General features: G+C 43.7%; 2 protein-coding genes across 3 annotated transcripts; both read left to right on the plus strand.

The window, feature by feature from the left end:
- Nucleotides 1-5043: 5043 nt before the first annotated feature.
- LOC137430709 (putative G-protein coupled receptor 156) lies at nt 5044-7794 on the plus strand. The gene is made up of 6 exons (XM_078782644.1): nt 5044-5386; nt 5606-5717; nt 5814-5924; nt 6089-6196; nt 7360-7428; nt 7693-7794. The coding sequence occupies exons 1-6, from the start codon at nt 5316-5318 to the stop codon at nt 7792-7794; spliced, it is 573 nt and encodes a 190-aa protein (XP_078638770.1). The 5' UTR covers nt 5044-5315.
- LOC137430995 (uncharacterized) lies at nt 7237-22788 on the plus strand. Of its 2 annotated transcripts, none has more exons than XM_068121833.2 (4): nt 7237-7428; nt 7623-7949; nt 11531-11683; nt 21079-22788. In XM_068121833.2, the coding sequence occupies exons 2-4, from the start codon at nt 7908-7910 to the stop codon at nt 22126-22128; spliced, it is 1245 nt and encodes a 414-aa protein (XP_067977934.2). In that variant the 5' UTR covers nt 7237-7428; nt 7623-7907; the 3' UTR covers nt 22129-22788. The 2 variants fall into 2 exon arrangements, with proteins under 2 accessions (XP_067977934.2, XP_067977935.2); XM_068121834.2 differs by having other exon boundaries at nt 7623-7853.

Consider the following 22788-nt stretch of genomic DNA (forward strand, 5'->3'; position numbering starts at 1 on the left):
CATTCTTCCTCCTTCCTCTGTAATCCCTCTCAGAACGTCCGCTCCAGACGTGACACTCACATCCCGCTCTTTTTTTCGTTCCGGATGCTCCTGAACCTCCTCTTCTTCCTCCTCATTTCACGCTTATTCTCCTCAGCTAAATCTATTTTTTATCTTATATTTATGAACTTCCAATATAACTTGTAAATTATAATGTTATAATTTATAAAGTTAATGTTGTACACTTAGATATTGAAATCACAGCTGTGTATTAATTATATCAACATTCACCATTATCATTCACAGAACAATAATACCGACACCAGCTGAGAAAACTTCTTCTTCCCCCACGTGTCCTTAGATCAATTTTTTAAAATCTTATCTGACTATAATTCACCAAATGTCCGTCCGTCCGTTCGAAGGTACCGCAAAAACGGCTCAACCGATCGCAACGATATTTTGGGTGGGTATTCCTGGGACCCCTGGGAGTAAAATAGGCTACATTGTTTTTCCAATTTTCCAATTTTCCAGTTTTTCCAAACACGATGGAATAATATTTACCGATATGAACAGTGATGTGACTTTTATTGAAATTCTACAAATACTGTTTAGATTTTGATGAGAATGATGAACCTGCCGTGAATCCGGAAGTGGACAGATTACGCAATGCGCGGGTTTGATAATATCCCAAAACAACCGTCATTCAATCGTAATGTTAAATCGTTAAACGTTAATCGTGTCAATCGTTTTGTTAAAGTATCAATTGATGATTGGAATTGAGTGAATACAATTACGATTTTGAATTCGTAATTGTATTCACCCAAACATACGGAACTTCACATCAGGATTTAAATATTTGTTTATGTCACGAATGTTGTTAAAAGTTTATTTTTTATATTAATATTATTTAATTTGTGATTGGAGTTTTGCTGTTTGGAATGAAAAAAGAGATATCGAGTTCAAGTGAATAATAATAATAATAATAATGCATTTATTTTATATAGCGCTTTTCAGGAAGCCCAAAGACGCTTTGACAGAGTGCAAAACATAACGCATAGCAAAACATAAAGACAATTGCAAAAAAAGAAGAATCAATAGGGAAATATTCAAAGCACAAAGGAGGGAGAAGGAGAGGAGATAGTCAGGGGTTAGATGCTGTGGGTTAAATGTTGAATGCAGTGTTGAACAGGTGGGTCTTGAGTGATGTTTTGAATGTGGTGAGTGAGGAGGAGTCTCTGATGGTGTGAGGTAGCGAGTTCCAGAGGGTGGGAGCAGCGATGGAGAAGGCCCTGTCCCCCCAGGATCTAAATTTGGTCCGGATGGGGGGGGTCAGGAGGTTGGTACCAGCAGAGCGGAGGTTGCGGGTGGGAGTGTGTCTGGAGAGGAGGTCAGCCAGGTAGGATGGGGCCAGGTTATGGAGGGCTTTGTAGGTCAAGAGGAGGATTTTGTACTGGATTCTCTGGGAGATGGGGAGCCAGTGAAGCTTGTAAAGGACGGGGGTGATGTGGTCACGGGTCCGGGAATGGGTGAGTAGACGGGCAGCGGAGTTCTGAATGTATTGGAGTTTATTGGTGATTGTTGAGGGTGAACCATAAAGGAGGCTATTGCAGTAGTCCAGACGGGAAGTGATGAAGGCGTGGATGAGGGTTTCTGCAGCCACAGAGGAGAGGGATGGACGGAGACGGGCGATGTTTTTCAGGTGGAAGAAGGCTGTCTTTGTGATCTGTTTAGTGTATTTGTCGAAGGAGAGGGTTTGGTCAAAGATGATGCCAAGATTCCGGATGTGAGGGGAGGTGGACACTGGGAAACCGTCGATGTTGAGGGCAAAGTTATGGGTGGACTTGGTGAGCGTTTTTGGGCCAATGATGATTATTTCAGATTTATCACAGTTAAGTTTGAGGAAGTTGATTTGAAGCCAGGATTTTATTTCAGTGATGCAGTTTGTCAGGATAGAGTGGGTGGCGGTGGAGATGGACTTGGTGGAGATGAAAAGCTGGATGTCATCGGCGAAGCAGTGGAATTGGAGACCATGACGGCGGATTAAGTGACCGAGGGGGGACAGGTAAAGGATAAAGAGGAGGGGGCCAAGAACTGAACCTTGGGGGACACCTTGGGGGAGGGGAGCAGTGGGGGATTTGCAGTTATTGATGGAGATGAACTGACGTCTGTCAGAGAGGTATGATTTAATCCAAGAGAGGGCAGTGCCGGTAATGTTAAAGGTGGTTTCAAGTCGGGTGAGGAGGATGGTGTGATCGATGGTGTCAAAGGCAGCGCTGAGGTCGAGGAGGATGAGAATGTTGAGGTTGCCAGCATCAGAGGAGAGGAGAAGGTCGTTGGTGATTTTGAGGAGAGCAGTTTCAGTACTGTGGTTGGACCGGAATCCGGATTGGAATGTTTCATACAGGTTATTGGCAGAGAGGTGATGCTTGAGTTGAGTGGCTACAGCGCGTTCCAAAACCTTTGACAGAAAGGGTAGGTTGGAGATGGGTCTGAAGTTATTTAGGGTGTCAGGGTTTAGTCCAGGTTTTTTCAGAATGGGGGTAACAGCAGCAATTTTGAGGGATGGTGGGACGATGCCTGTAGACAGGGAGGAGTTTATTGTTGCAATGATAAGTGGAGAAAGAGCAGGAAGGGAGGCCTTGACAAAGCTGGAGGGGATGGGGTCAAGAGTGCAGGTGGCAGTTTTCATTCCGATGAGGAGTTCAGAGAGGTCAGTAGGGGAGACTGGGGAGAATTGAGACAGGGGATGGCAGGATAAGGGGGGGCAGGTGGTTTGAGGGGGAGCGGGTGCGGCGGTGGTCAAGCTGTTGTAGATGTTTTCAATTTTGCGTTGGAAGAATGAAAGGAAGGAGATGCAGTTGTCTATTGTGAATGACTGGGTGGTGGTGTTCAGGGGGCTGAGGAGTTTGTTTATTGTAGAGAAGAGTGCTTTTGGGTTTCCGGAGCCAGAGTTTGAATGACGGAATGCCGTGATGGTTTCTGCTTTCTAAACGTGAATTCGCGGATCGCCATATGCAGATTCGCCATTGACTGGGTATGGAACAAACGTACCCGTTTGTTTGTGAACGGGAACATTTTTCATGGAAGTCATTCACGAACATGCTGTCCATATCTGGCATGCGACTGAAGGTGCTACAACAATGTGGAATTTATTGGTTTCATGCTTTAGCATTTGCCGTTTCTGCATTGTCTGTTTGCTTCTGGCCTCCCACCCGTGCATAGCACGGGTACCTCACTAGTATCTCTAATCTACTGCATAAGAAAGCTGTTGGTCTCTGTATGTGTGTCTGTCTGTCTGTGTCACCATTTTTCTCAGAGATGGCTAAACGGAACTTCGTCAAACTTTCAGAGGTTCATCAGGGAGTGCCTGGGGGTGTTTTAGGCAAAAAAAAAAAGTATGAAAATAAATAAGTTGTTTTTTTCGATTTAAAAAAAAAGGACGTGGACTGGGAAGGACATGGACTGTAAAGGAGCTGAACTGTGAAAGACCTGACTGTGAAGGACGTGGACTCTGAAGGAGCTGAACTGTGAAAGACCTGACTGTGAAGGACCTGGACTGTAAAGGAGCTGAACTGTGAAGGACTTGGAATGTGAAGGACCTAGACTGTCAAGGACCTAGACTGTGAAGCAGCTGAACTGTGAAGGACCTGACTGTGAAGGATGTGGACTGTGAAGGACCTGACTGTGAAGGATGTGGACTGTGAAGGACCTGGACTGTGAAGGACCTGGACTGTGAAGGACCTGAACTGTGAAGGACGTGGACTGTGAAGGACGTGGACTGTGAAGGACGTGGACTGTGAAGGACCTGGACTGTGAAGGACCTGGACTGTGAATGACCTGGACTGTGAATGACCTGGACTGTGAAGGACCTGGACTTTGAAGGACCTGGACTGTGAAGGACGTGGACTGTGAAGGACGTGGACTGTGAAGGACGTGGACTGTGAAGGACGTGGACTGTGAAGGACGTGGACTGTGAAGGACCTGGACTGTGAAGGACCTGGACTGTGAAGGACGTGGACTGTGAAGGACGTGGACTGTGAAGGACGTGGACTGTGAAGGACGTGGACTGTGAAGGACCTGGACAGTGAAGGAGCTGAACTGTGAAGGACGTGGACTGTAAAGGAGCTGAACTATGAAGGACCTGGACAGTGAAGGACGTGGACTGTAAAGGACGTGGACTGTGAAGGAGCTGAACTGTGAAGGACCTGGACAGTGACGGACGTGGACTGTAAAGGACCTGAACAGTGAAGGACGTGGACTGTAAAGGACCTGAACTGTGAAGGACCTGGACAGTGAAGGACATGGACTGTAAAGGAGCTGAACTGTGAAGGACCTGGACAGTGAAGGACGTGGACTGTAAAGGACCTGAACAGTGAAGGACGTGGGCTGTAAAGGACCTGAACTGTGAAGGACGTGGACTGTAAAGGACCTGAACTGTGAAGGACCTGGACAGTGAAGGACATGGACTGTAAAGGAGCTGAACTGTGAAGGACCTGGACAGTGAAGGACGTGGACTGTAAAGGACCTGAACAGTGAAGGACGTGGACTGTAAAGGACCTGAACTGTGAAGGACCTGGACAGTGAAGGACGTGGACTGTAAAGGACCTGAACTGTGAAGGAGCTGAACTGTGAAGAATCTGGACTGTGAAGGTTGTGTGAACGTCCTTCACAGCACAGGTCCTGGAATACTATCCTTCTACTGGTGTGTTGGGCCTGGTGTTGGGCTAGCGGCTAGGATCCAGCTTAGGATCCTAGGATCCTGGGTTCGAATCCCGGTCGATCGCTGAATTAACGCCAGAGGGGTTGACTCAGCCTGCTATCCTTCCGAGGTCGGCAAATTGAGTACCAGTTCACTGGTAATTCCCTGTTTGTCGTAAAAAGGCGACAAAAATGGTTGGCGGCAGGAAGGGCGTCCAGCCGTAAAACATTGCTTCAAAAAGGGGACCCAAAAAAACAACAACGACCACGGTCCCCGAAAAAGGCCAACCCCCGCTTGCGGGGAAAAATGGCCTCTAAAGGTGGGTTCTAAAGGTGGGTTTACTGTAAGAGGAACGCAGGAGCAGAAGGCTCGAATATTTGACCGTTATGTTTATAATAATTGTGAATTGTTTCAAAATGGGGATGAGAAAGGCAAGTTTGTGGACCTTTTCAGACTGTTGGCAAGATGGTGGAGTTGAAAAGTTTGTAAATACTAGATTTTCTCTGACAGGTGTAATGTGCGGTGTAGTGAACACCATGCGATTTGTCTTCAGATGCATTGATAATTTGGTGCCTTTCTCTTCTTTGTGAAGGTGTGGAAGAGAGAGGTGGAACACAGAGGTGTGGTGGTGCTCGGAATGCTCTCAGGACTTGGTGGTGTTGTCACCATATCAGGTGTCACTTTTCTTCTGCGATTTCACAACCACAGGTGGTGGATCTTTCCCTCCCACTTTCAAAGCTATTACCAAATGGAAATCGATATATTGTACACACAATGGAGGGCAGGGTGTCTAGACTGAGACACCTTGAGAATAGAAAAAAAGAGGGATGTCTAGGTGGGAGAGGCAGGTGGGTAAGGTGATCAATAATTCTACCAACAATATAATGGAGGAAGATGTAAGCTATGCTCCACCTATCCTTGTGACAGACCGGTCCGCCTTGGAAGTCCTCACCTGGGCATCGTTTCACTACTGGGCAGCCTGGTAGCTTACGCTGCAGTGCCCCTGCTCATCCTTCCGCCAAGCTCCCCTTATGCACAGGTACTCCGGTCCCAATGTTGACATATTTCCAAATCACAAAGCTGTATTCCTTTATTTTCCCAATTGCTGCGTAACATGTGGATTCCTCCGATTTAGGTTCGGGCCTGGTTACTCTGCTTGGGCTGCACATTGACTCAAGGACCACTTCTAGCTAAGACCTGGCGCATTCAGAAGATTTTCAGTGGTCACTCAGTTTACAATCGTTCGGTCAGTTGCTTTGTCCTGCCTCACGATTACCCAAAGTTACCCAAATAGTTCCTCCTCTATTGCTTTTGTTGTTTTTGTTGTTGCACTTCTCATTTTCCTTGTTGCCCTGTCTTCTCATCCATTTCCCGTCTGACCTGCCACATGTGCCCTGCACTCGTCTCCAGGCAATGAGGGACGGGCGATTGCTGCGTGGTGTTGTGGTTGTTGCTATATCGGACTTGTTGCTGCTATCAGCATGGCATGTCACCACATTCTACAAACCTTTACATCAGGCATGTTGTAGGCATTGTAGTTTTGAATTGGTGGTGCTGAGCAACACACAAATGGAATTAGGATGGAAGATTGGCTGAGTTATTGAAGTTTGACAAACAACGAAAAATCGATGGAGGGTTGAATCGTTTGTCGACTTGAGATATTGATTATGAAATTGCTCCACTAGGTACAGTGAATATAAGAGAGCGAGTCATAAATCAACATTTATGGGAATAACGTTGTGGAATCAACATCCCTGTGAACTAGTTTGGGTCATCTGTTATGTTGCTGTAACTTTGGGTTACGTTATGTTGGTCCATGTTTGGGTTACGGTATGATGGTCCACGTTTGGGTTATGGTATGATGGTCCACGTTTGAGTTATGGTATGTTGGTCCACGTTTGAGTTACGGTATGTTGGTCCATGTTTGAGTTATGGTATTTTGGTCCATGTTTGAGTTATGGTATGTTGGTCCATTTTTGAGTTATGGTATGTTGGTCCATGTTTGAGTTATGGTATGTTGGTCCATGTTTGAGTTATGGTATGTTGGTGCATTTTTGAGTTACGGTATGTTGGTCCATCTTTGGGTTACGTTATGTTGGTCCATGTTTGAGTTACGGTATGTTGGTCCATCTTTGGGTTACGTTATGTTGCTCAATGTTTGAGTTATGGTATTTTGGTCCATGTTTGAGTTATGGTATGTTGGTGCATTTTTGAGTTACGTTATGTTGGTCCATGTTTGAGTTACGGTATGTTGGTCCATGTTTGAGTTATGGTATGTTGGTCCATTTTTGAGTTATGGTATGTTGGTCCATGTTTGGGTTACGTTATGTTGGTCCATGTTTGAGTTATGGTATGTTGGTCCATGTTTGGGTTATGGTATGTTGGACGTTGGTCCATGTTTGAGTTATGGTATGCTGGTCCATCTTTAAGTTATGGTATGTTGGTCCTTGTTCGAGTTGTGGTATGTTGGTGCATGTTTGGGTTATGGTATGTTGGTCCTTGTTCGAGTTGTGGTATGTTGGTCCATGTTGAGGTTATGGTGTGTTGGTCCATGTTTGGGTCATGGTATGTTGGTCCACTCTTACCCCTCCTTTTCTATTAAATTTGGATACATTTTTAGTACTCCATGGAAGATACTAGAATGCCTTATGCTATTGCATCTCATTGCTCCCTCGTGGTAGGTGGAACCAGGTGGAAGCTCAGCTTGGGTACAGAACTGGGTCTGGCTGGGGTTCCTGCTGTTTTACAAGGTACTCAAACAAACTTCATTACCCTTACCCATACAGTTGTTACCCCTTACCAATCCATTCATGCTCCCTCCAAACTTCTCCCTCTTTTCTGAGTTAGCTTTGGCCTGATTAGGAATACAATTATGGACCAATGGAGGATCTTTACATTGCCTTTTCTCAAGATCCTTCACTTTTTACCTACTTTGGGTGAACAGGCTGTGCCAGTGAGCTTCTGGGCATTGTTGGCTTGGAAGATTCGTGGCATCTCACTTCCTGGCCTGGCAGACCCTGGTTCCTCACTACTTTCTGCTCAAATCCTGTTGCTGGGGGCAGCGGTGGCAATTGGGGGAGACCTTTACGCTCCACAAGGCAAACCGGGACTGCTGAGTGCAGTGACGGTGTTTCTCTGCACCACCACGACCAACATGCTGCACGTTCTGCCCCGGGTGTGATTGGCAGAGGGATTTTGGATTCACTGGTAGAAAGTGAAACAAAGGAATATGAAATGCATTCCAGATGGGAAGAACACCATTTATGCATGGGTCTGCCACACATACATGACTGGACCATGAAATATGCAAATCTCTTCCATATGCAGTCCTTTTGTTGTGTGTGTGTATATATATATATATATATATATATATATATATATATATATATATATATATATATATATATATATATATATATATATATATACAGACTTGGCATTTAATATGGCTTTTTTTTTTCTTTCTTGACTTGGGTTTACTTTCTTAACTCAGTATATCAATCTGGTGAGTCTCTTTTACACTTTGGTGATTTATTTGTTAAAAGAACCATGTCACTGATTGTCTGTCGCAGCAAGAAGTCAACAACAGGATTATATCACAGGTGGCGTGGCAAAATGTATGGACAGGTGCATTTGATGATTGGCTTCACAGTCGGGTATACAAGGGTTGTTGCGTTCTGTATTTGTGGAAAACAACTGCTGCACATCTCCAAAAGTTATTGCCGCTTCCTCTCGAGATGCTCCATCAACTCGACAATGCTGTTTGTCATGGAGTGGTGGCTTTACGAAATTACGGCATGAAACAGCGTGCTATTGCTCGGCAGTATGGCATCACTCAAGGTGGCAGCTGTCAAAGATCCTGAAACGAAATGCTCAGAGGGGTGTCCCTACTCCAATACCGAGGCCAGGACGTCCCCGCAGAACCACAAGGAGGGATGATCGCCAGCTGCACCGGTTAGTCCGCAATGGCCGTACCAAGGCAGCTAATCGGCTTAGGGCTGAGTGGCAGCAACTGACAAATGTGCCTGTATCCAGAAGGCTAGTCACCTAACGACTGGTTCAAGCAGGCTATTGTGCCAGGCGTCCCCTGAGAAAGCCCCGCCTGACCAGACAACACCGCCAGCGCCGATTGCAGTGGGCCAGAGAGCACCGTCAATGGCAGCCAGGACACTGGAATCACGTGATCTTCAGTGACGAGTCCAGATTTCTGGTCTATCGTCAAGATGGCCACGTCCGAGTGCACAGACAAGTGCATGAAGCCTACAACAAAGATTGTATAGTGCTAAGAGTCCAAGCTGGTGGTGGTGGGGTGACCGTTTGGGCTGCTTTTCATGCAGGGGGCAAAACTGACCTGGTTGTTCTGAATGGAAACCTGAACCAGTTCAAGTACAGGGCCATTCTGGAAGAAACATTGCTTCCATTTGCTCGTGCAGCCTTTCGAGGAAACTTTGTCTTCCAAGATGTCAATGCACGGCCTCATCGTGCTCGCATGATCCAACACTTTCTTGCTGACCGTGGTGTAGAGCATATGGAGTGGCCTGCCATGTCCCCGGATATGAATTAGATAGAGAACTTGTGGGCAGAATTAACGCATCAAATCGACCACTTGGGCCAGCAGCCGACCTCTGTCGGGGAATTGCAGCAGGCTATTGTCACTGCATGGCAAGCGATTCCTGTCCAAACCTTGGCAAATCTCGTGAACAGCATGCCTCAACGTGTACGTGCTCTCCTGAATGCTCCTGGGGGTTACACGAAGTACTGAACTGTAATTTTACTGTCCGTAATCCCAGTCGTAATTTAACTTTTGTTTTGGTTAAAAACAAATTTGCCTAATGTGCAAAATAAAGAGATACTTCTGGAAAACGTACAGAAGTTTAACACAGTACTGTCCATGAATTGAGTTCGATATCAGTTTACATCACTTTCAAGGATCAATTTATTTGTTTCGAAATGTCAAATGTGGTTTTTGTTTCTTTTAAACGTCACATTAACAAAATCTAGAATCATTTCAACATAATTCCAATGAACTTTTGGTTCTAAGACATCTTGAAAAGTAAGTTCACCCCCACCAAAAAAATATGCCATATTAAATGCCAAGTCTGTATATACTAGCAGAGGTACCCGGCATTGCCGGGCGGGGGAGGGGAGGGGGAGGGGCAAGTGGCGGGGAAGGGGGAAGGGGAACGGGAGGGGAGGAGAGGGGAGGAGAGGGGGGGGAGGAGAGGGGGGGGAGGGGAGAAGAGGGGGGAGGGGGAGGGGATGGGGAGGGGAGGGGGAGGGGGAGGGGAGGAGGGTAAGTGGGGAAGGGGAGGGAGGGGGAGGGTAAGTGGGGAAGGGGGAGGGGAAGGGGGGAAGGGGAAGGGGAGGGGGGGAAGGGGAGGAGGAAAGGGGAGGGGGTAGGGTGGAGGGGGAAGGGAGGGGGTAGTGTGGAGGGGGAAGGGAGGGGTAGTGTGGAGGGGGAAGGGAAGGGGAGGGAGAGGGGGGAGGGGAAGGGAGGACGGAGGGGGGAGGGGAGGTAACATTACATTACACACACAAACTGTGTTTTATGTTCAATGGTCTGGCGGCGGGGATGGAACATCACGTGATCGCTCTGAGCGAATCAGCGCGCTGCTCTGCCACCGGCTCAGATTCCATGTATAATATTCCTCGCTGAAAAAAAATCTATGTGAAACATGCTACTATCTATGCTAAATCATGCTAAATGCTAATCATGCTAAAATCTATGCTACTTGCTGTGAGTGTATGGCGGCAAGGAACATCACGTGATCGCTCTGAGCGAATCAGCGCGCTGCTCTGCCATCACCTCAGATTCCGTGTATCATATTCCTCGCTGAAAAAAAATATGGATTTAAAGATGAAAGAAAAAAAAACCTATGTGGTGTGAATGGCAATGTTCCTCGCTGAAATGTGAAAAAACGCAATCGCTTTTCGCTCTGAATTACGTGCGAACGCGTAACTGTGAGTTTATGGTGGCAAAGAACATCACGTATCGCTCTGAGCGAATCAGCGCGCTGCTCTGCCACCGCCTCAGATTCCGTGCATAATATTCCTCGCTGAAATGCGCTGAGGTAAAAATATGGTAAAAAAATATTATGAAATATTTTTTTTTAGGTCGGCCATGTTCTTCCCAGGCTCAATGGCCATGTCTATGCCAAATATCGAGCTCGTGAGCCTCTCCGTTTAGGAGTCTATCGGTAACATTACACACACACACACACACACACACACACACACACACACACACACACACACACACACACAAACTGTGTTTTATATATATCTAGATTGTTGCGGAAATGATCCTTAGGGGTTAAAGAATCCTCAGCGTAATGTCAGTTATTACCTCTGCCACCAAAGATGGACCGAGATTATATTTTCACCCCTGTCTGTTTGTTTGTCTGTGAGCAGGATATCTTAAAAAGTTATGGACAGATTTAGACGGAACTTGGTGGACATGTTGGATGTGTGACAAGGGCGAATTTTGGTGAAGATCCGGTTTCGGATCCGGGTACTAGAATTTTTCAAGTTATTCTTAACCATTGAGAGATAGGGCCAAAAACGATACATAGCAGGATATCTCAAAAAGTTGTGGACGGATATGGACAAAATTTGGTGGAGAGGTTGGATGTGTGACGAGGACTAATCGGTTTGATTTTGGTTCAGGTTCGAATCCAGATCCGGCCTATCAGTGGGATACAAAACATAAACTGTTTATCCTGGCAGACGTATGCGCTCTACTGGGTACCGTTATAGTTATGACTTATCTTAGGTTTTACTTGCAAATCCTAGTTTCAGTAATAGACAAATGCCATATCTGTCTAACCTTTGCTTTGTATCCACCTGCCAAAGGTAAGAGATCTGTTTTGGCCTTCATCGTCATGTCGATCATCCTCACTGTGCCATAAGATTGAAGACAAAAGTACAAGTGGTGCCATGTACACCGACGAACAAATCTTCTCCATTCTCTCGATGAACTCGACAATGAGACATCAGATTCGTGAGGTAACACTTTGGTGATTCATAGTCTTCAAATCAGTGTCAACACCTTGCACCATCAGCATCACTCATGTCGATATCAATCTCCAAGCCTCATATCATTATGTACCAAAAAACGTATTGTGCTGAAATGAAATATTTATTTAAAGGTCAAAGGCACAAAATAATGTCATTAGTATTCCAGGCAAGGACCCAGGATTGGAAAGAGTTTGGGGTTAGTGGGGTGGCCTGGCAGAATGACTAGATACCACAGATATATACAGCTTGTGCACGATCGATCACACGAGCAGAGTCGAATCATACAAATAATTTCAGTTCTCATGCTCAAATCTAATTGTATCGTACATACTGTATAGACGTACTCTAATTGTATCGTACATATTTTATAGACACTCACAGTCTAATTGTATTATACATACTTTATAGACGCTCACATTCTAATTGTATCGTACATACTTTATAGACACTCACAGTCTAATTGTATTGTACATACTTTATAGACACTCACATTCTAATTGTATTGTACATACTTTATAGACATACTCGCATTCTAATTGTATTGTACATACTTTATAGACATACTCACATTCTAATTGTTCATACTTTATAGACACTCACATTCTAATTGTATCGTACATACTTTATAGACGTACTCACATTCTAATTGTTCATACTTTATGGACACACATTCTAATTGTATTGTACAAACTTTGTAGACGTACTCTCATTCTAATTGTATCGTACATACTTTGTAGACATACTCACATTCTAATTGTATCGTACATACTTTATAGACACTCACATTCTAATTGTATTGTACAAACTTTATAGACACTCACATTCTAATTGTATCGTACATACTTTATAGACACTCACATTCTAATTGTATCGTACATACTTTATAGGCACACTCACATTCTAATTGTTCATACTTTATGGACACTCACATTCTAATTGTATCGTACATACTTTATAGACATACTCACATTCTAATTGTTCATACTTTATAGACACTCACATTCTAATTGTATCGTACATACTTTATAGACGTACTCACATTCTAATTGTTCATACTTTATGGACACACATTCTAATTGTATCGTACATACTTTGTAGACATACTCACATTCTAATTGTATCGTACATACTTTATAGACACATATTCTAATTGTATTGTACAAACTTTATAGACACACATTCTAATTGTATCGTACATACTTTATAGACACACATTCTAATTGTATCGTACATACTTTATAGGCACACTCACATTCTAATTGTTCATACTTTATAGATGTACGCAAATGAAAAAAGATAATGTGTGCTACTGGTTACCACCAGATGGCATTTGTGGCCTACATTAGCACATTCTGTGGACAGACAAACACACCCAAATGTAATAACCTCTCCTGTGGCGAGGGGAATAATTACAACATTACACTCGAAGCAAATCGTCAAAACCAAATCCAGAAATCTTCATTTCCGTAACAATACGAAGATACGCCAAATTTGATCCGCACTTTGGTTTGCAACTATGCTTTGCTTCTATCTATGATCAGCAAAAAACGTAATTACCTTTCCAGGTATTCTTCCATTTTGGGCACACAGCATTGATCACTCACGATATCCTCGACACGTTTCACATCTGTGTCGCTGATCGAAGTGTCTGGGCTCTCCATGTGTGGTTCCTTCTATGCACTCTCAAGTCCATCTTTCAAACTTGATTTACACAATTTCCAACAGGGATGTCCTTGCTGGGCAATCATTACCTGACTGTGCATCCAGTCGCCTGTGCATCACAACAGGGTTTGTTTTCATTCACCGGAAGTCTCATAACTACTGTATTTCCTGTCCCGACTTTCTGGTCGCTGCCATATTGATTTTCAGCACGTGATTTAAGCCAGGTAACACGGAACTAAGGTCACCGTTGACCAATACAAGAAACATAAATTCCTTCCAAGGATGGATTCCTTGGATTCCTCCTTCCAATTCCTCCTTCCAAGCTCCACACATTACTCTCCCTTTATCAGCTAAATACAGGGTCCAATTTTAATTACCCTCCTAATACAACAACAACAACAGGCATTTTAAGGCCATTTTCCCTGCTAGAGCAGGGGTTAGCCTTGCGGTCCCCATGACTATCTTCTCCATTTTGCCCTATTTTCTGCATCTCTCCTTGTTAACCCCCTTGCCCGCATTTCTTCTTCCACCATCTTTAGCCAAGTCTTTCTCGGTCTTCCCCGTCCTCTACTTCCTTCCACATTCATTTCCATCACTCTTCTCAACCAGTCACTTCCATCCTTCCTCAACACATGACCAAACCATCTCAACCTGTTTCTCTTCACAGCATCCATCACAGGCTCTATTCCCATCATCTTTCGCAATTCATCATTTGTCTTCCTCTCTCTCAACGATACTCCACACATTCACCGAACCATTCGCATTTCCACCCTTTCCAGCCTTCGTTGCTGCTCTACGTTCATTACCCATGTCTCGCTCCCATAAATCACAACACTTCTCACACATAACACCTCCTAATAGACAAGTCAAATAAATCTTCACTGAGCAGAACTTCCCACTCCAGAATATAGACATGGAATTCTGGTTCTCGGGGCTTCTGGAAACTAAAACGATCAACAAAATGTCCAGAACTCCCTTTAACCGGCAGATCTCGTTACCTCAAGCTGGTGAAGTGAACAGCGGGGTTAAGCAATTGGTTCACATCAGTCTTTGTCTGTCCGTCTACAAAAATTTGTTTATGAGCCATCACGGAAGTTTATATGATTTCTGAAATTCTGAAAAAAAAATCTTAAACATTTGAAATATTTATTTTATTTCAACTTATTTATACGTATACTTGAACAATGTAGAACACAAACGGCCTTTTTGCCACTTTCAAAACCCTTACCTTGCGTAGTACTTGGACAAAATATTCTGCCATTTTACGTCATCACGATCAACACAATTAGCCACTTTCAGACCCCGTCCATGTCCAATCAATCATCAAACACAGGACAAGGCAGTCCGAAGACTGAAATTTGTCAAGTTTACAATGATAAAACAGTATTTCATAAAACTTACAAATGTACATAAAAATAACAATAATAATCATATAAAATTACATTAATGTACATATTATGTATTAAAATAAGTGTATGGAATAAACAAACATACATAATTGTCAAACAAAAATAAAAAATATACCAAATTCTAACAACAAAATAACCTAAAATATCAAAAAAAAAAACTTAAGAACAACAAACAGATATAATGCATGTAAATGATTTTATTTTCACCTACATAACAGAATTAAGCATTTCAGTCAAAAAAGGAATTGTTGAATTATTGTATCTCTGAGTCTTACACACAGATTACACAGAAAGGGAATAGAGCCTGTGATTGATGCTGTGAAGAGGAACAGTTTGAGATGGTTTGGTCATGTGTTGAGGAAGGATGAAAGTGACTGGTTGAGAAGAGTGATGGAAATGAATGTAGAAGGAAGTAGAGGATGGGGAAGACCGAGAAAGACTTTGCTGAAGATGGTGGAAGAAGAAATGCGTGCAAGGGGGTTAACAAGGAGAGATGCAGAAAATAGGGCAAGATGGAGAAGATTGTCATGGGGACCGCAAGGCTAACCCCCGCTCTAGCAGGGAAAATGGCCTTTAAAATGCATGTTGTTGTTGTTGTTGAGTCTTACACACAGGTAGGTCAAGATGTTGAGCATTTCTGAGTTGCATATTATACCGAGACACAGATTGTCGGGTCGGAGGAAGAATGTCATGGTGACGATCACATTTTAAAAGACCAAGACCAAAACGCAAAAGAAGCTCATTCCTGCGTTCCCTCAAGAACTGTAAACCAAAATGACGAAATTGTTGCGCATAGGACTGAATAGATGGGTCCGCAATAAAACGGAGTGTCCTTGTTTATCAAGACTGTACAGGGTAAGATGTAACATGAACTCTCTAGTTACCCTCGCCAGAGGAGAGGGTATTGCATTTGAGTCCGTTTGTTACTTGCCGGAAATGTTGATTGGTTGGTTTGTCTGTGTGTCTGTTTGTCTGTTTGTGCGCAGTACTACGTCTACACCGTTGCACATAGAATCGCCAAACTTTACACATATATTTGTCTTGCCCTGGAATAGACTGAGCCCAATTTTTAACTCTCTCGGCCCAGGGCCTCCATTATGACGTCATAATTTGATAATTCGACAAGTACAAAACTTCATCCAATCAAGATGCAATTTCTTGAGCGACATGACGGCATAAACTGGTGGAGAAAAAATAATAATGATGACGTCATCGGTCACGTGGTTCGGCCGCCATCTTGGAAAAACCGAAAACTTAGCACCTCCACATCACCGAAAGTGCTGAATAGAAAAAATTGAAACATGACTCATTGTGAAGAACTCTCCATGGGGAATAAAATATGTTAATGATGATGTCATAGGTGACTCCATTATGACGTCATAATTCGACAAGTACAAAACTTCATCCAATCAAGATGAAATTTCTTGAGCATCATCAAGGAATAAATTCTTTAGAAAACAAATAATGATGACGTCATCGGGCACATGGTTCGGCCGTTATATTTGTCCAAAATGGCCGATAAAAAAGTACATTCCGGCAAGTCCTCGGTCAATGACCGATTTTTCATTTGTCTGTCTGTCTGTTTGTCCGCACAGAATAAATATGATTTTCTCTGCAACCGTTGGTCCGATCGACAGGAAATTTTCACCATATGTGCAAATCTACCTGTATCATTTTTAAAATGATAATTATGACATCATTTGTCACGTAGTTCTCAATGGTGTTGGTGTCCTGTTTTCTGAGGAGTTTGTAGACAGTGTGGTGAGTGTGACTAGAGTGAGTGAAAGGTTGATGATGGTGAAAATGTTGATTGGAAAGCTCTTGGTGAATGTCATCTCGGGATATGCTCCACAGGTTGGTCGGAGCGATGAAGAGAAGGACAAGTTCTGGTGTGATATAGAGAAGCTGATGGAAAACGTGAAAGATGAGGAAGTTGTTGTGGTAGGAGGAGACCTAAATGGACATGTGGGAAGGAGTATGGACGGTTTTGAGGGAGTTAATGGGGGTTAGGGATATGGTGTGAGAAATGGAGAAGGTGAAAGGATTTTGGAGTTTGCTGATGGAGCTGATTTGTTGATTTGTAATACTCGGTTCCAGAAAGAGGATAATAAGCTTGTTACATACACGTCAGGTGGGTCGACGACAACCGTTGACTACCTGCTGGTGCGTAGGCGAGATAGGGGGCACCTCTGGGACACAAAGGTGATCCTGGGGGAGGAGGCTGTTTCACAGCACCACTTGGTTGTCTGCGACATAAGGGTGAAAGGTGCGAGGAGAGCTCGGCGGGTAAAGTACCAACCGAGAATGAAGGTGTGGAGGTTGAAAGAGGTGACAGTGAGGGAGGCATTCAAAGAGAGGCTGAGTATGGTAGAGGATGATGTGGTTGAGCTTGAAAGTGGTTGGATGTCAATGAAAGATAGTCTGTTGGGAGCCGTTGGTGAGGTATGTGGATGGACAAAAGGACCACCGAGGCACTCGGAAACATGGTGGTGGGATGAAGTTGGAAAGAAGATTGACGAGAAGAGGAAGAAGTTCAAGGAGTGGCAGAAGGCGAAGGGTATGGGGGCAGAAAAGGCAGAGCATGAAAGTTATAAGGTAGCCAAGAAGGCTGCAAAGAAAGAGGTAGCAAAGGTGCATGAGGCATGTAGGAAAATGTTCGGAGAACGCTTGGATTCGGAAGAGGGTCAGAGAGCGGTATTGAGGATTGCAAAGCAGATAGCGAAAGAGAGGTGTGATGTGATGGGGGGTGAGTTGCTTGAAGGATGAAGTGGTACAAATCGTTGTGGACCCAGATGGAATTAAAGGAAGATAGAAGAGATATATGGAAATACTGTTGAATGCAGAGAATGAATGGGATGGCAACATAGAGAGTAACCCAGTTTTAGGACCGGCAGAGAAGATAACCGAGAAGGAAGTTGAGGAAGCGATAAAAGCAATGCAGAGTGGAAAAGCAGGAGGGCCGACGGGAGTTGTGGGAGATATGTTGAAGGCAGCGGGAAATTGGGGTGTGAAGAGAATGACAGAGATCTGCAATCTGGTGGTGAAAGAAGGCCGCATTCCAGTGGATTGGGAACTGAGTACCCTTGTCCCTCTATACAAGGGGAAAGGTGACCCTCTGGACTGTGGCTCGTAGAGTGATAAAGTTATTGGAGCATGGAATGAAGGTATTGGAAAGGGTGTTGGAGAGGAGGATAAGGAAGAAAGTGAAGATTGACGAAATGCAGTTTGGATTTATGCCAGAAAGAGGTATGACAGACCCGCTTTTTATTGTGAGGCAGTTGCAGGAGAAGTCCATGGAGAAGAGGAAGAAGTTGTTTCTTGGGTTTGTTGATCTGGAGAAAGCATTCGATAGGGTTCCACGTGAAGTAGTGACATGGGCATTGAGGAAGTTAGGAGTGGAGGAATGGTTGATCAGAGTAGTGATGGCAATGTACAAAAGAGCGCGCACAGCTGTAAGGACGAAGGACGGGAACAGTGGTGAGTTTGAGATGAAGGTGGGAGTGCATCAGGGGTCGGTACTAAGTCCACTACTATTTGTAGCTGTGATGGAGGTACTGGCTCAGAACGTAAAGGAGGGTTTACCATGGGAGTTGTTGTATGCAGATGATCTGGTGTTGATTGCAGAAAGTATGGATGGACTGAAGGAGAAGATGAACAAGTGGAAGGAATGTATGGAGACAAGGTCTGAAGGTGAATATCGGAAAAACGAAGGTGATGGCAAGTGGTAAAGCATGTAGTGAGTTGGAAAGAACTGGGAAGTGGCCGTGTGGTGTGTGCAGGAAGGGTGTCGGAGTGAACTCCATTCAATGTACAATGTGCGCTGAGCGGGTTCATCAAAAATGTAGTGGTTTGATAGGGTCATTAACCAGTGTGGCAGCTACATTCAAGTGTAAGGTGTGCACAGAGGGAGATGCAGATGGAGGAAATGGTGAGTTGGATCTTGGGGATGGCGTGAAGCTGGAAGGTGTGAAAACATTTTGTTACCTAGGAGACATGCTGAATGGAGAAGGTGGATCAGACTCGGCAACAGTTACTCGAGGGAGATGTGCATGGAAGAAGTTTCGGGAACTGAGTGGCGTGCTGACGAGGAGGGGAGTGTCGTTGAAGCTGAAGGGAAAGGTGTATGCAGCATGTGTGAGAAGTGTTATGATTTATGGGAGTGAGACATGGGTAATGAACGTAGAGCAGCAACAAAGGCTGGAAAGGGTGGAAATGTGAATGGTTCGGTGGATGTGTGGAGTATCGTTGAGAGAGAGGAAGACAAATGATGAATTGCGAAAGATAATGGGAATAGAGCCTGTGATGGATGCTGTGAAGAGAAACAGGTTGAAATGGTTTGGTCATGTGTTGAGGAAGGATGAAAGTGACTGGTTGAGAAGAGTGATGGAAATGAATGCAGAAGGAAGAAGAGGACGGGGAAGACCGAGAAAGACTTGGCTAAAGATGGTCGAAGAAGAAATGCGGGCAAGGGGGTTTAGCAAGGGGAGATGCAGAAAATAGGGCAAAATGGAGAAGATTGTCACAGGGACCGCAAGGCTAACCCCCGCTCTTGCAGGGAAAATGGCCTTAAAATGGCTGTTGTATTTGTCACGTGGTTCGGCCACCATCTAGGAAAAACTGAAAACATTTTCACCTCTATATCTCCGAAAGCGCTGCATAGAAAAAATTGACATGGTTCATTGTAAAGAACTCTCCATGTGGAATAACATCTGTTAATGATGTCATAATGGAGGCACCTATGACGTCATAATTTCACAAGCACAAAACTTCATCCGATCAAGATGAAATTTCTTGAGCATAATCTAGGAATAAATTAGTTTTGAAAAAAAAATAATGATGACATCATCGGTCAAGTGGTTCGGCCGCCATATTTGTTTTAACAGAAAAGCCTTAACAACCACTGAAAATACATCCTGGTCAGGGTTTGCAATCTCTGATTGCTCTTTTTCTTGTTGCTTTATGTAAATGAGAAAGGTGAAAGATAGGTTCAGGATCTAGCCATGAGGAATGCATTCTGACCGGGGAGTAAAAATGATTTCACATTTATTTACAAACAGTTGATAATCCTCAAGGAGACATAAAACGAGCAAGAAATTGTGAAGAAAACAGAAGGACACGTTGCCCATCATATGATTGAATTTTTGTACAAACTCCTATATATGAGCCATGAGTAGCCATTGTCATGTTCTTCTCATGTTACCGTTCCCAGATGATGCAAGTAAATTCACCTTTGTGATGGTGATACTTATTGCTGCACCGACTGCACAAAAAAATGAACAAAATAGAGATTCCGGAGTCAAACGGAATCTAGAACAGCACTCGGTAGAGTGCATACCCTCCGCCAGGCTGAATAGTTTACGTTTTGAATCCCACATCTGGATCCGGACCTGAACAAAATATAATTGGCTTATTCTTGTCACCTAACCAACTCATGTATCAAGTTTTGTCATAACTCGTCCATAACTTTTTCAGATATCGTACTATACATCGTTTTTGGCCCCATCACTCAATGGTGAAGAATCACTTAGAAAATTACAAAATTCTCAAAATCGGTTCTTCACCAATATCTAATCAATTCGTCCTTGTCACACACACACACATCTCCTCCAAATTACATCCGAATCCAACCCTTTATTTAAATTTTATCCCTTTATAGACCTCAAAAATAAATTGGTGGTTGGATCCAGTGACCTGATTTGCAAATCCTCTTCAAATTTCAAGTCAATCAGATGAAAATTGAGGATTTTAGAAATTCAACAAAGTCGTTGACATTTTGCCTATGATGTTGACCTTTTGACCAATTCTACTATTTTGTGAGGTTTCTAGAAATTTGAGGATTTTGAAATTTGAGGATTTGAGGATTTGATGATTTCTAGAATCAAGAAATTTGACAAGAAATTTGAGGATTTCGAGAAAAATTGAGGATTTGAGAAATTCAACAGTCGTTGACCTTTTGCCTATGTTGACCTTTTGACCTCAAAATAAATGGGCTTCTTCCTTATGACCAATTCTACCATTTTGTGAGGTTTCGTCAAGATTGTTTTGAAATTGTGAACCGTATGCGATTTTGGCGAGTGGACAGACAAACCCACCGAACCAATCAACATGAGGAAATTTATCTCGACATGTCCATGTAACCCATGTCCATTGTCCACCGAAGGTGGTGGAAATAACTAAACTGTGATTTCTAAAACCAAGGAAACATTTTCAGTAAAAATCAGATGGAAATTATCCGTTTTTGAAATGTGAGTTTCTGGTTTCCCTTTAATGTCTGATTTCCTTCACATTCCCCCATTTTTTTTTACCTGGCAGAAAGAGCAGCAACTGCTGAATCTCAGGCGGCAGGTCCAAGTCGTGAGTGGGCGATTGATCCAGCTTCTGGGTGGAGAAAACAACCTTGCGGGTGGAGAACAACGAGCATACGATAGAAATGATGAACGCACAACTTACGGGAAGACATCGTGTGAAGAACAGAAGATTGAGAGCATGGAAGATCAATGTAGTGAGGAAAAGAAAAAGACCAAAAATGGGGAACATGATCTTGTATTTAAGTTGTTGAGAGGAATTGATGATGAGGTGGCCATACCTGGTTATATTGTTAGGGAACAGGGTGTTGATGGCCTTCATAGGATTGATACACAACGTGAGGTGGAAGAGATGGCAGGGCTGATAAGAAATGAGAACCAAGAAGGGTTTGTTGAAGAATTGGATTCGTTTAGCATAAATGGCGAAGGAGAGGATTGCAACACAGGTATAAATGAAACGAGCGATTACAAAAACCTCGAAGAGTTGAGTGAAGATGTGATGATTAAAATGAATGATGGAGATGAGAAGGAAGGGGTTAAACATGAGGAACTACGGAACTTGATTGAGGAAGTCTGTGAGAAGCTGGGACAACTTGGGGAATCAGAAAACAAGGGAAGTATTTGCGTCAGACAGGTCAGGGGTGTTGGTCGTTTAAAGGAAACGAGAGAGAAAACACAAATGAAAGTACAGGATCCAAACAAGGAAAATTGTTGGGAGACAAATTCGTCTGATTCATCGAGTTCATTTAGTTACGAAACACCTTTTTACCCACACACTCCACATCCAAACTTTCAACACCGCCCGGTGCCCCATAGGCGTCTCTCTCCGCACCCTTCAACCCTCCTCTCTGAATACTGCTCCTCATCCTCACAGAATATCCTCACACCCCCTTACCATCACTTATCCCTACAGATATGTCCTCGTTGTAGAAATCCTAATCCTTCCCATGTGCCCTTATCCTGGGAAGGGTACCACGAGAGTAATTCCTCTGATTCGGTAAGTTCCACTGAAGATGAATTGGCTTTCCACCTGCCACAGGCCGCCACGTTTGTCTGAATTACTCTTCCACTCCTCTACAGAGAGAAACTGCTATGTCCATGACTTGCTGGTGAACATTTGATCAAGTAACTGAGAATTTGCCATGGACATGTCATTGAACCAACAAGGTCGAGAATTGAACTCACACTGAACAAACTCAAAATTGAGGGCATTGCCTCCGAGCTCTCCTGCCAATCCCATTACATTTGATCATGCTGTTATAAAAAATTGTTTATTTTGTTTTGTTTAATGTTTTCACGGGATTTCTTCTCACAAGGATAGTTCTGTGGTTGATTTGTAAAGGAAATTTGTTTCATTAATAACGGTGTTCCCAGTGGGAAAAGAAAGGTCGTCACTTTGTGTTTTGTATTCACAAATAGAATGTCCGTTTGTAAATAATATTGTTGCAGGTTTTGGGTCTACTACGAGGGGGATCCTCGGTTCTCCTCAAACGTACCGGGCCTGGGCCCACCGATCACGAATAACTTCGTACCACGGTGGGTCCGAGGGTAGCCGTCCGACAATCATTCACCTGCGCCATCTGGCTTTACAATTGGGGAGGGGGATATACACCAATCTTATCTTAACACAGTATCCTCAGCGCCGGGACCTTAAGTCCCGGAAGATGGCCCAAACTTCTAATGTACTGCATTCAATAAATGATACAACTTTACCGTT

Source organism: Myxine glutinosa, chromosome 7, assembly GCF_964187855.1.
Source record: "Myxine glutinosa chromosome 7, kmMyxGlut1.1, whole genome shotgun sequence".
Lineage (NCBI taxonomy): Eukaryota > Metazoa > Chordata > Myxini > Myxiniformes > Myxinidae > Myxine > Myxine glutinosa.